This window comes from Salvelinus namaycush, chromosome 7 (genome assembly GCF_016432855.1).
Source record: "Salvelinus namaycush isolate Seneca chromosome 7, SaNama_1.0, whole genome shotgun sequence".
NCBI lineage: Eukaryota > Metazoa > Chordata > Actinopteri > Salmoniformes > Salmonidae > Salvelinus > Salvelinus namaycush.
This window is the reverse complement of record NC_052313.1, coordinates 1,595,824-1,609,270: the sequence shown is the minus strand read 5'-3', so window position 1 is coordinate 1,609,270 and position 13,447 is coordinate 1,595,824. Positions and strand designations below refer to the sequence as shown.

General features: G+C 45.5%; 1 protein-coding gene across 1 annotated transcript in view; it reads right to left on the bottom strand.

The window, feature by feature from the left end:
* Positions 1-12,360: 12,360 nt before the first annotated feature.
* The window catches only part of LOC120050271 (collagen alpha-1(V) chain-like), a 165,752-nt gene continuing 164,665 nt past the window's right edge, over positions 12,361-13,447 (bottom strand). Inside the window, exons 45-46 of the mRNA XM_038996849.1 lie at positions 12,661-12,894; positions 12,361-12,507 (exon numbers count right to left, since the gene is read on the bottom strand). Of these exons, the coding sequence (XP_038852777.1) occupies positions 12,361-12,507; positions 12,661-12,894 (381 nt within the window). The remainder of the gene's footprint in view (positions 12,508-12,660; positions 12,895-13,447) is intronic.

Here is a 13,447-nt window from a genome sequence, read left to right as displayed (position 1 = left end):
TTCTGTAACAATGCACAGGGCTTCGTACAGCTCCGCATTAACATGGTTGATTGACGTTAGGTAGCGGCGGGAGGTCCTGTATTAACCTTTCACGAACCTCAACCCCGTATCCGGGATCACCCCCCACCCCCCCCACACTGATTAGCATCGCTAGCATAGCGTCACAATTAAATAGTAGCATCTAAATATCATTAAATCACAAGTCCAAGACACCAAATGAAAGATACAGATCTTGTGAATAAAGCCACCATTTCAGATTTTTAAAATGTTTTACAGGGAAGACAAAATATGTAAATCTATTAGCTAACCACGTTAGCAAAAGACACCACTTTCCTAACTCCATCAGTTTCTTACTCCATCAGGTGCTATCACCAATTCGGCCAAATAAAGATATTGATAGCCACTAACCAAGAAAAAACCTCATCAGATGACAGATGACAGATGACAGTCAGATGACAGTCTGATAACATATTTATTGTATAGGATAGGTTTTGTTAGAAAAATGTGCATATTTCAGGTAGAAATCATAGTTTACAATTGCACCCACCATCACAACTCGACTAGAATAAATACAGAGAGCAACGTGTATTACCTAATTACTAATCATAAAACATTTCTTAAAAATACACAGCTCACAGCAATGGAAAGACACAGATCTTGTGAAGTGTTTTACAGCGAAAACACAATAAATCGTTATATTAGCATACCACATGTGCAAACGTTACCCGAGCATTGATTCAAGCCAAAGAGAGCGATAACGTAATCATCGCCAAAATATATAAAATTTTTCACTAACCTTCTCAGAATTCTTCCGATGACACTCCTGTAACATCATATTACAACATACATATAGAGTTTGTTCGAAAATGTGCATATTTAGCCACAAAAAACCGTGGTTATACAATGACAATACTAGTAAAACTAGCCTGAAAATGTCGGGCGCCATCTTTCACAGTGATCTTGTCTCATGAATAACTATTCATAAACTTGACTAAAAAAATATAAGTTGGACAGCTATCGAAAGACAAATTAGTTCTTAATGCAATCGCTGAATTACATTTCTAAAATTATCCTTACTGTGCAATACAGGGTTCGCCAAGCGAAGCTATACCAAAAAAAATGGCGGAATATGCGTTTAACATTTTTCGACAGAACAACGATTTATCATCTTAAATATTTCTTACTATGAGGTGATCTTCCATCAGAATCTTGGGCAATGTATCCTTTCTTGGGTCTAATCGTCTTTTGGTCGAAAGATGTCCTCTTGTCCGTCGAAATGCCCACTAACGTTCGACCGGGACCCCGAAACGTGCCCGGCGCTTCAAAGTGCATCACATAGAAATGCCTCAAAATCGCACTAAACGGATATAAATTGCTATAAAACGGTTTAAATTAACTACCTTATGATGTTTTTAACACCTATAACGAGTAAAAACATGACCGGCGATATATTACTGGCTAAACAACAGCTTGGAAAGAGAGCAGGTCCGACGTCCATCGTGCGTCAGGCGCAGGGAGCAAAAGAACGGTACATCCGGTCTTTGGCCTTTTATACAGGCCCTGATTGCGCAATCGACTCCATTCAAATTGTCACCACTTACTGACATCTAGAGGAAGGCGTGGGCAGTGTTTGTATCCTCATAGGATTTACAGGGACTTTAAAACTGACCTGGAACCAGAGGCCAAGATTTCTGAAATCTCACTCACTGGGAGGAAAAGTGCTGTAGAATGAGTTCTGTTTCACTCAGAGACATAATTCAAACGGCTATAGAAACTAGAGAGTGTTTTCTATCCAATAATAACAATAATATGCATATTGTACGAGCAAGAATTGAGTACTAGGCAGTTTAATCTGTAGAGCAAATTATGCTAATGAGAAACAGCACCCCCTATATTCGCAAGAAGTTTAACACAAACTCACTTCCTTGACAACTTCCTTGACGACAGCTCTGTGCTGCTCTGGGAAGCGCAAGAAGTATGAATGCCCTGACTTCTGCAGAGAACACATCACAGTAAATACTGCAGACGTCAGATTGACCATGCAGCGCCTTTAAGGTTGTTTGATGTCCAAACCCCATTGTTGACGAAAGGAAACCAGGTTAAGTGTCACGATCGTTATAAGACGAATGAGTGGACCAAGGCGCAGTGTGGAAAAAAGACATCTTCTTTTAATGAAGAAAAACAAACACTTACTAAACAAAAAACGATCGTGAAGCTAAAACGAACTAAGTGCACACATGTAACATAGAACATAGACAATTACCCACAAACACCTAAAGCCTATGGCTGCCTTAAATATGGCTCCCAATCAGAGACAACAATAGACAGCTGTCTCTGCATGAGAACCAAACCAGGCAACCATAGACTTTCCTAAACACCTACACTGAACACAACCCCATACATTCTACAAAACCCCCTAAACAATACACACACCCTAAACTAGACAAAACACACAAACATCCCCCATGTCACACCCTGACCTGACTAAACTAATAAAGAAAATCAATATAACAGAGGCCAGGGTGTGACATTAAGAGAAGACGTTTTCATTCGTTTTGGTTTTAACTCATTCAGGGAGAAAGAAAAATCACAGAACGATGTCGTCTGAATAAAATAAAAAGATCTGAGCCCACTAGCTACGAAAACACAGTGCAGTTACGACTAAACAAGCTAAACTTGTTATCCGAATGGAATGATTGCTTCTATTTTATTATAGTGCAGTCTACTTGTAATTCTTCAGTCAAAATAAACTATTTAGAAGATGTCATTATCCACATGTAACATTTACGATAGCTATATCATATTCATCATATAATCAATATATTTTTTTTAATTGTCCAATTTTTAAGTTCTCTGTACTTAGATGGCATCCAAAACTCACACAGACAGCCATAAGAAGTTATTCTGTTGAACTCACACAGACAGCCATAAGAAGTTATTCTGTTGAACTCACACAGACAGCCATAAGAAGTTCTTCTGTTGAACTCACACAGACAGCCATAAGAAGTTCTTCTGTTGAACTCACACAGACAGCCATAAGAAGTTCTTCTGTTGAACTCACACAGACAGCCATAAGAAGTTATTCTGTTGAACTCACACAGACAGCCATAAGAAGTTCTTCTGTTGAACTCACACAGACAGCCATAAGAAGTTCTTCTGTTGAACTCACACAGACAGCCATAAGAAGTTCTTCTGTTGAACGCATACCACCAGCCTCAGAGTGATATCCTGTTGAGCTCATACTGTAATGATATGCGCTGAGAGTCGGGAAGCAAGTTCAGGGAGTGAGTGTTTTAATAAAATAAACATAATCCGAAACAAGAAACACAAACAGCACACAGACATGAAGCAATAACGCCTGGGGAAGAAACCAAAGGGAGTAACATATACAGGGAAGGTAATCAGGGAAGTGATGGACATAGCCCATCGGTAAATAGCCCATCCAACTACCTCATACCCATATTATTATTATTATTTTTTGCTCCTTTGCACCCCAGTATCTCTACTTGCACGTTCATCTTCTGCACATCTATCACTCCAGTGTTTAATTGCTAAATTGTAATTACTTCGCCACTACGGCCTATTTATTGCCTTACCTCCCTAATCTTACCTAATTTGCACACACTGTATATAGATTTTTTCTATTGTGTTATTGACTGTATGTTTATTCCATGTGTAACTCTGTGTTGTTGTTTGTGCCGCACGGCTTTGCTTTATCTTGGCCAGGTCGCAGTTGTAAATGAGAACGTGTTCTCAACTGGCCTACCTGGTTAAATAAAGGTGAAATAACAAATGGTGTGCCGCCATAACGAGCAGCCTGGTGACCTAGAGGCCGGAGAGGGAACACACGTGACACATACAGACAGCCACAGAAATACGCTATATCCTGTTGAACTCATACCATCCTCCACGGAAAGACGTCCTGTTGAACTCTTACAGGCAGCCACGGAAAGACGTCCTGTTGAACTCTTACAGGCAGCCACGGAAAGACGTCCTGTTGAACTCTTACAGGCAGCCACAGAAAGACGTCCTGTTGAACTCATACAGGTAGCCACAGAAAGACGCCCTGTTGAACTCTTACAGGCAGCCACGGAAAGACGTCCTGTTGAACTCTTACAGGCAGCCACGGAAAGACGTCCTGTTGAACTCTTACAGGCAGCCACGGAAAGACGTCCTGTTGAACTCTTACAGGCAGCCACAGAAAGACGTCCTGTTGAACTCATACAGGCAACCACGGAAAGACGTCCTGTTGAACTCATACAGGCTACCACAGAAAGACGTCCTGTTGAACTCATACAGGCAGCCACGGAAAGACGTCCTGTTGAACTCATACAGGCAGCCACGGAAAGACGTCCTGTTGAACTCATACAGGCAGCCACGGAAAGACGTCCTGTTGAACTCATACAGGCAGTCACAGAAAGATAACAAGTGCGACCCAGCCGTTAATTTCTAAGTGGAGTCACATCCTTGTGTGCATCAATTTTCTTAGATAATCAAATTAAGATATTGGAAAGGCTTAATAACATACTAACGAGATATCCTGTATTCACAGCAACAAATTAAATACAGCACACAGCTCCCAAGTGGCGCAGCGGTCTAAGGCACTGCATCTCAGTGCTAGAGGCGTCACTACAGACCCTGGTTTGATTCCAGGCTGTATCACAACTGGCCGTGATTGGGAGTCTCATAGGGCGGCGCACAATTGGTCCAGTGTCGTCCAGGTTTGGCCGGAGTATGCTGTCATTGTAAAGAAGAATTTGTTCTTAACTGACTTGCCTAGTTAATTAAATACATCAACACTACCATTCAAAAGTTTGGGGTCACTTAGAAATGTCCTTGTTTGTGAAAGAAAAGCACATTTTTTGTCCATTAAAATAACATCAAATTGATCAGAAATACAGTGTAGACATTGTTAATGTTGTAAATGACTATTGTAGCTGGAAACGTCTGACTTTTAATAGGCCTCTGTACATAGGTGTACAGAGGCCTATTATCAGCAACCATCACTCCTGTGTTTCAATGGCACGTTGGGTTAGCAAATCCAAGTTTATCATTTTAAAAGGCTAATTGATCATTAGAAAACCCTTTTGCAATTAGGTTAGCACAGCTGAAAACTGTTGTCCTGATTAAAGAAGCATAACACGGGCCTTCTTTAGACTAGTTGAGTATCTGGAGCATCAGCATTTGTGGGTTCGATTACAGGCTCAAAATGGCCCGAAACATAGAACTTTCTTCTAAAACTCATCAGTCTATTCTTGTTCTGAGAAATGAAGGCTATTCCATGGGAGAAATTGCCAAGAACTGAAGATCTGGTACAACGCTGTGTACTACTCCTTTCACAGAACAGTGCAAACTGGCTCTAACCAGAATAGAATGAGGAGTGGGAGGCCCCGGTGCACAACTGAGCAAGAGGAAAAGTACATTAGAGTGTCTAGTTTGAGAAACAGATTCCTCACAAGTCCTCAACTGGCAGCTTCATTAAATAGTACCCGCAAAACACCAGTCCCAACGTCAACAGTGAAGAGGAGACTCCAGGATGCTAGCCTTCTAGGCAGAGTTCCTCGGTCCAGTGTCTGTGTTCTTTTGCCCATCTTAATCTTTTTATTGGCCAGTCTGAGATATGGCTATTTCTTTGCAACTCTGCCTAGAAGGCCAGCATCCCGGAGTCGCCACTTCACATTGTTGGATTACTTCATGGAGCAATTTTTTACATTTATTTAAAGAACAGAGAATTTCCTATATTCAAACGCACCCCCTGGAAACTGACATTTTATGGTCCAACATTGTCAGTGCTACACCAAAACAGTACCTAACATGTAACTTCCAGTATAACGGATAAAACAAATTTGGGGGTTAAATCACATTATCTGGTGTGACAAATCGTAGCTAGGTAGTACATTGATGCCACATTCCTGTCCTCTCTCTTTTACAAAAGAAAACATAAAACAAACATTAGAGACATTTCGTTCAATGTTGTTTAAAATCCAGTTTTAATATTTAAATAACCATAAAAAGCACATTAAAACATTTTCTAATTTTAGTTACAAAAATGGTTCAGCTAAAGGTCTTATCATCTCAGACGGATCTGAACAGAGGAAGTCATAAGGATTTATCTTCAATTCCCAAAAATATACCAACTTAAATGTTTAACCAAGGTATATTCAGGGGATAGCATCCTCGGATCTTAATGGTTATCAAGAAAGTTTGAAGTATACGACACCCCCCCCCCCAAAAATTTTTTTTTATAAAAAAAGACGAAAACAATGAAAACAAAATGAAAACAAAATGAAAACCACAAATAGACTTAAATAAAAGTAGAACGAATGCCATGATTGCTTAATACAAGCACAGTATCACAACATTAGTGGAATATGTTGCTATATGTGAGCTGGTGAGTCTTACAGACCTATGGTCTCAAAAGGTAAACCTGCAATTAACATATCTTAGGATGGTATATATATACAAAGGGGATACATTATCACTAGAAATAGGGAGTTGTTTGAATGCTCATTTTATTTGCTTCTTAACTGGTATCAGGTAACAGTTAACACAGAATGTATTCATCGACAAAATATCATAATTATTGAATTCTGTCAGTCTGTCTTTACACACACACACACACACACACACACACTACCAGTCAAAAGTTGTAGAACACCTACTCATTCAAGGGTTTTTCTTTATTCTTACTATTTTCTACTAATTTCTACATTGTAGAAAAATAGTGAAGATATAAAAATTATGAAATAACATATGGAATCATGTAGTAAGCAAAAAAGTGTTAAACAAATCAAAATATATTTTATATTCTTCAAAGTAGCCACGCTTTGCCTTGATGACATCTTTGCACACTCTTGGCATTCTCTCAACAAGCTTCATAAGGTAATCACCTGGAATGCATTTCAATTAACAGGTGTGCCTTGTTAAAAGTTAATTTGTGGAATTTCTATCCTTCTTAATGTGTTTGAGCCAATCAGTTGTGTTGTGACAAGGTAGAGGTGTTATACAGAAGATAGTCCTATTTGGTAAAAGACCAAGTCCATATTATGGCAAGAACAGCTCAAATAAGCAAAGAGAAACGACAGTCCATCATTACTTTATGACATGAAGGTCAGCTATTCCAGAAAAGTGCAGTCGCAAAAACCATCAAGCTCTACGATGAAACTGGCTCTCATGAGGAGCGCCACAGGAAAGGAAGACCCAGAGTTACCTCTGCTGCAGAGGATAAGTTCATTAGAGTTAACTGCACCACAGATTGCAGCCCAAATAAATGCTGCACAGAGTTCAAGTAACAGACACATCTCAACATCAACTGTTCAGAGGAGACTGCGTGATTCAGGCCTTCATGGTCAAATTGCTGCAAAGAAACCACTACTAAAGAACACCAATAATAAGAAGAACCTTGATTGAGCCAAACATGCGTAATGGACATTACACCGGTAGAAATCTGTCCTTTGATCTGATGAGTCCAAATTTGCAAATTTTGTTTACAACCACCGTGTCTTTGTGAGGCGCAGGTTAATGGATGATCTCCGTATATGTGGTTCCCACGGTGAAGCATGGAGGAGGAGGTGGAGGTGCTTTGTTGGTGACACTGTCAGTGATTTATTTAGAATTCAAGGAACACTTAACCAGCATGGCTACCACATCATTCTGCAGCGATACGCCATCACATCTGGTTTGCGCTTAGTGGGACTATGATTACAATTTCAACAGGACAATAAACCAAAAACACACCTCCAGGCTGTGTAATGGCTCTTTGACCCAGGAGAGTGATGGGGTGCTGCATCAGATGACCTGACTTGCACAATCATATGACCTCAACCCAATTGAGATGGTTTGGGATGAGTTGGACTGCAGAGTGAAGGAAAAGCAGCCGACAAGTGCTCAGCATATGTGAGAACTCCTTCAAGACTGTTGTAAAAACCTTCCAGGTGAAGCTGGTTGAGAGAATGCCAAGAGTGTGCAAAGCTGCCATCAAGACAAAGGGTGGCTACTTTGTAGAATCTCAAATATAAAATATATTTTGATTTGTTAAACACTTTTTTGGTTACTACATGATTCCATATGTGATATTTCACAGTTTTAATGTCTTCACTATTATTCTACAATGTAGAAAATAGTAAAAATAAAGAAAAACCCTTGAATGAGTCGGTGTGTCTAAACTTTTGACTGGTACTGTGTATATATATTTTCTTGTTTCGAAGATTAAGAGCCAGATGCAATTCTGATACACACGCAGGTTTTTAAAGTGGATTCCGAAATAACAGTATTGTAAAAAAAATTATAATTAAAGTTTATTCATTATCAAAACGCACCTTTTTTAGCACCTCTTAATTTTTGTGTGTTTTGAACAAACACCATTGTGGTATTTAATTTTGTACAGCACCTGTAGAATCCAGAAAAGAGGTCTCTCTCCTTCTCTCTCGCCGCTCGATCTCCCTCGTTTTACTCCTGTTCACCTTCCTCTGCAACACCTTCAAATGTCCTTCGTCTTTGCGCCACAACAGGTTTAAGTCATGTGATTCTAGCCCTAAAAGGGCAAGAAGTCTTGTCCTGGTAAAACATATATACACGGCAAGAACCTGTTCGCTACATCATTTTTCATTCAAAACTTGCATGTGGTATGGAAACAGGTGAGGGAGCTGGGTACCCGGGTTAGGTGGTATGGAAACAGGTGAGGGAGCTGGGTACCGGGGTTAGGTGGTATGGAAACAGGTGAGGGAGCTGGGGACCGGGGTTAGGTGGTATGGAAACAGGTGAGGGGGCTGGGTACTGGGGTTAGATGGTATGGAAACAGGTGAGGGAGCTGGGTACCGGGGTTAGGTGGTATGGAAACAGGTGAGGGAGCTGGGTACCGGGGTTAGGTGGTATGGAAACAGGTGAGGGGGCTGGGGACCGGGGTTAGGTGGTATGGAAACAGGTCAGGGGGCTGGGTACCGGGGTTAGGTGGTATGGAAACAGGTGAGGGGGCTGGGTACTGGGGTTAGGTGGTATGGAAACAGGTGAGGGGGCTGGGTACTGGGGTTAGGTGGTATGGAAACAGGTGAGGGGGCTGGGTACCGGGGTTAGGTGGTATGGAAACAGGTGAGGGAGCTGGGGACCGGGGTTAGGTGGTATGGAAACAGGTGAGGGAGCTGGGTACCCGGGTTAGGTGGTATGGAAACAGGTCAGGGGGCTGGGTACCGGGGTTAGGTGGTATGGAAACAGGTGAGGGGGCTGGGTACCGGGGTTAGGTGGTATGGAAACAGGTGAGGGGGCTGGGTACCGGGGTTAGGTGGTATGGAAACAGGTGAGGGGGCTGGGTACTGGGGTTAGGTGGTATGGAAACAGGTGAGGGGGCTGGGTACCCGGGTTAGGTGGTATGGAAACAGGTGAGGGGGCTGGGTACTGGGGTTAGGTGGTATGGAAACAGGTGAGGGGGCTGGGTACCGGGGTTAGGTGGTATGGAAACAGGTGAGGGGGCTGGGTACCGGGGTTAGATGGTATGGAAACAGGTGAGGGGGCTGGGTACTGGGGTTAGGTGGTATGGAAACAGGTGAGGGAGCTGGGGACCGGGGTTAGGTGGTATGGAAACAGGTGAGGGGGCTGGGGACCGGGGTTAGGTGGTATGGAAACAGGTGAGGGGGCTGGGTACCGGGGTTAGGTGGTATGGAAACAGGTCAGGGGGCTGGGTACCGGGGTTAGGTGGTATGGAAACAGGTGAGGGGGCTGGGTACCGGGGTTAGGTGGTATGGAAACAGGTGAGGGAGCTGGGGACCGGGGTTAGGTGGTATGGAAACAGGTGAGGGGGCTGGGTACTGGGGTTAGGTGGTATGGAAACAGGTGAGGGGGCTGGGTACCGGGGTTAGGTGGTATGGAAACAGGTGAGGGAGCTGGGGACCGGGGTTAGGTGGTATGGAAACAGGTGAGGGAGCTGGGTACCCGGGTTAGGTGGTATGGAAACAGGTCAGGGGGCTGGGTACCGGGGTTAGGTGGTATGGAAACAGGTGAGGGGGCTGGGTACCGGGGTTAGGTGGTATGGAAACAGGTGAGGGGGCTGGGTACCGGGGTTAGGTGGTATGGAAACAGGTGAGGGGGCTGGGTACTGGGGTTAGGTGGTATGGAAACAGGTGAGGGGGCTGGGTACCCGGGTTAGGTGGTATGGAAACAGGTGAGGGGGCTGGGTACTGGGGTTAGGTGGTATGGAAACAGGTGAGGGGGCTGGGTACCGGGGTTAGGTGGTATGGAAACAGGTGAGGGGGCTGGGTACCGGGGTTAGATGGTATGGAAACAGGTGAGGGGGCTGGGTACTGGGGTTAGGTGGTATGGAAACAGGTGAGGGAGCTGGGGACCGGGGTTAGGTGGTATGGAAACAGGTGAGGGGGCTGGGGACCGGGGTTAGGTGGTATGGAAACAGGTGAGGGGGCTGGGTACCGGGGTTAGGTGGTATGGAAACAGGTCAGGGGGCTGGGTACCGGGGTTAGGTGGTATGGAAACAGGTGAGGGGGCTGGGTACCGGGGTTAGGTGGTATGGAAACAGGTGAGGGAGCTGGGGACCGGGGTTAGGTGGTATGGAAACAGGTGAGGGAGCTGGGTACCCGGGTTAGGTGGTATGGAAACAGGTCAGGGGGCTGGGTACCGGGGTTAGGTGGTATGGAAACAGGTGAGGGGGCTGGGTACCGGGGTTAGATGGTATGGAAACAGGTGAGGGGGCTGGGTACCGGGGTTAGGTGGTATGGAAACAGGTGAGGGAGCTGGGTACTGGGGTTAGGTGGTATGGAAACAGGTGAGGGGGCTGGGTACTGGGGTTAGGTGGTATGGAAACAGGTGAGGGGGCTGGGTACTGGGGTTAGGTGGTATGGAAACAGGTGAGGGGGCTGGGTACCGGGGTTAGGTGGTATGGAAACAGGTGAGGGAGCTGGGGACCGGGGTTAGGTGGTATGGAAACAGGTGAGGGGGCTGGGTACTGGGGTTAGGTGGTATGGAAACAGGTGAGGGGGCTGGGTACTGGGGTTAGGTGGTATGGAAACAGGTGAGGGGGCTGGGTACCGGGGTTAGGTGGTATGGAAACAGGTGAGGGGGCTGGGTACCGGGGTTAGGTGGTATGGAAACAGGTGAGGGGGCTGGGTACTGGGGTTAGGTGGTATGGAAACAGGTGAGGGGGCTGGGTACCGTGGTTAGGTGGTATGGAAACAGGTGAGGGGGCTGGGTACCGGGGTTAGGTGGTATGGAAACAGGTGAGGGGGCTGGGTACCGGGGTTAGGTGGTATGGAAACAGGTGAGGGGGCTGGGTACCGGGGTTAGGTGGTATGGAAACAGGTCAGGGGGCTGGGTACCGGGGTTAGGTGGTATGGAAACAGGTGAGGGGGCTGGGTACCGGGGTTAGATGGTATGGAAACAGGTGAGGGGGCTGGGTACCGGGGTTAGGTGGTATGGAAACAGGTGAGGGGGCTGGGTACCGGGGTTAGGTGGTATGGAAACAGGTGAGGGAGCTGGGTACCGGGGTTAGGTGGTATGGAAACAGGTGAGGGGGCTGGGTACCGGGGTTAGGTGGTATGGAAACAGGTGAGGGGGCTGGGTACCGGGGTTAGGTGGTATAGAAACAGGTGAGGGGGCTGGGTACCGGGGTTAGGTGGTATGGAAACAGGTGAGGGAGCTGGGTACCGGGGTTAGGTGGTATGGAAACAGGTGAGGGAGCTGGGTACCGGGGTTAGGTGGTATAGAAACAGGTGAGGGGGCTGGGTACCGGGGTTAGGTGGTATGGAAACAGGTGAGGGAGCTGGGTACCGGGGTTAGGTGGTATGGAAACAGGTGAGGGAGCTGGGTACCGGGGTTAGATGGTATGGAAACAGGTGAGGGAGCTGGGTACCCGGGTTAGGTGGTATAGAAACAGGTGAGGGAGCTGGGTACCGGGGTTAGGTGGTATGGAAACAGGTGAGGGAGCTGGGGACCGGGGTTAGGTGGTATGGAAACAGGTGAGGGGGCTGGGTACCGGGGTTAGGTGGTATGGAAACAGGTGAGGGAGCTGGGGACCGGGGTTAGGTGGTATGGAAACAGGTGAGGGGGCTGGGTACCGGGTTAGGTGGTATGGAAACAGGTGAGGGGGCTGGGTACCGGGGTTAGGTGGTATGGAAACAGGTCAGGGGGCTGGGTACCGGGGTTAGGTGGTATGGAAACAGGTGAGGGAGCTGGGTACCGGGGTTAGGTGGTATGGGAAAGGGTGGGGGGCTGGGTTGAGGAGTTTGGTTGCTGGGCTGGGGGGCTTGGTTGGGGTTGTTGGTATCCAAAATGTCTTGACTTTTTTGCTGACCCCGCCAACTGTTTTTTATGTTAGCCAGGGAAGCGGTTAGCCAAGGAAGCGGTTAGCCAAGGAAGCGGTTAGCCAAGGAAGCAGACTGGACCCACTTCAAATCCAAACTTCTGGCTGGCATCTCCAAAGTCATTCAACATGACATCAATGATGGGAACCTGATCGATCTTGGGAGTATTAATCTCCATCACAGTCTTTCCGTAGCCCTTCCTCGTCTGTAAAGAGAGAACGGGGAAAAAAAACGAATTAACATTGTTAAAAGTCCAACAAAACAACCAATGGGGACATTTTACATACTTGCGAGACTTTCCCAAAAGTACTTGAACAATCACTATTACAGACAGGCAGTATCGATGAGCAGCCCTTACCGCACATCCGTCTGTGAGGGCCCTGACGTAAGGGTTGCTGTCGTAGGACATCTCCTCATCGTTGGATCCTAGGAATCGCAGCGCCTTGTCGTAGCTGTCTGCGGTCTCATCGTGCCACACCACAGACTGGTGGCAGCTATAGGTGAAGTTCTGCCTGGCCGAGGCAGTCAGTAGTTTCAGGAAGGTCATCTGAACTTCACTTATTGTGTTACCGGCTGCGTCAACGTATGAAAACTGTTTATTGGAGGAGGGTGTGAGAGAAAACAGAAAATAGATTCAGAGGTCAGAAATTAAACATGGGATTGGTCACAATATACTGCTTAGGAGTGTTTTATCCCAAGAGTTCTTATAAAACACGAGAAAGGCTTACAGAGAAAAACTTCCAAAAATACTCATTCAAGGCAGAAAGGAGTTGGAGCACTTAACAAAAAAAAAATATTTTTTTATTTTAGCTCACTTTACTCCATTGTACAGGAAGTCAAGCTGACTCCTTCCTCCTCCACTTCTCGAATTAGTCCTTTTGGAAGTTTTTTAGATTTTTGTCATTGTTGTTGAGCACCCCTCTTTTCCTTTGTTTGCTGAATCAAAGGTTCCCCCTGATACTCTTCTTCAAAAACATTCTGTCAATATCAGTTATACAATCTCTCTCTCAGGCGATGGGCCAAACTGAGTCTCAAAGAGATAGAAAATCATATTTTCCTCCTCATCTTTAAGCCTCCTTCGTCAATCCCAGACTGTATTAAATATGAATGAGAAGGGTCTGAAGGGGGCTGGTGAGAGGTCTTAT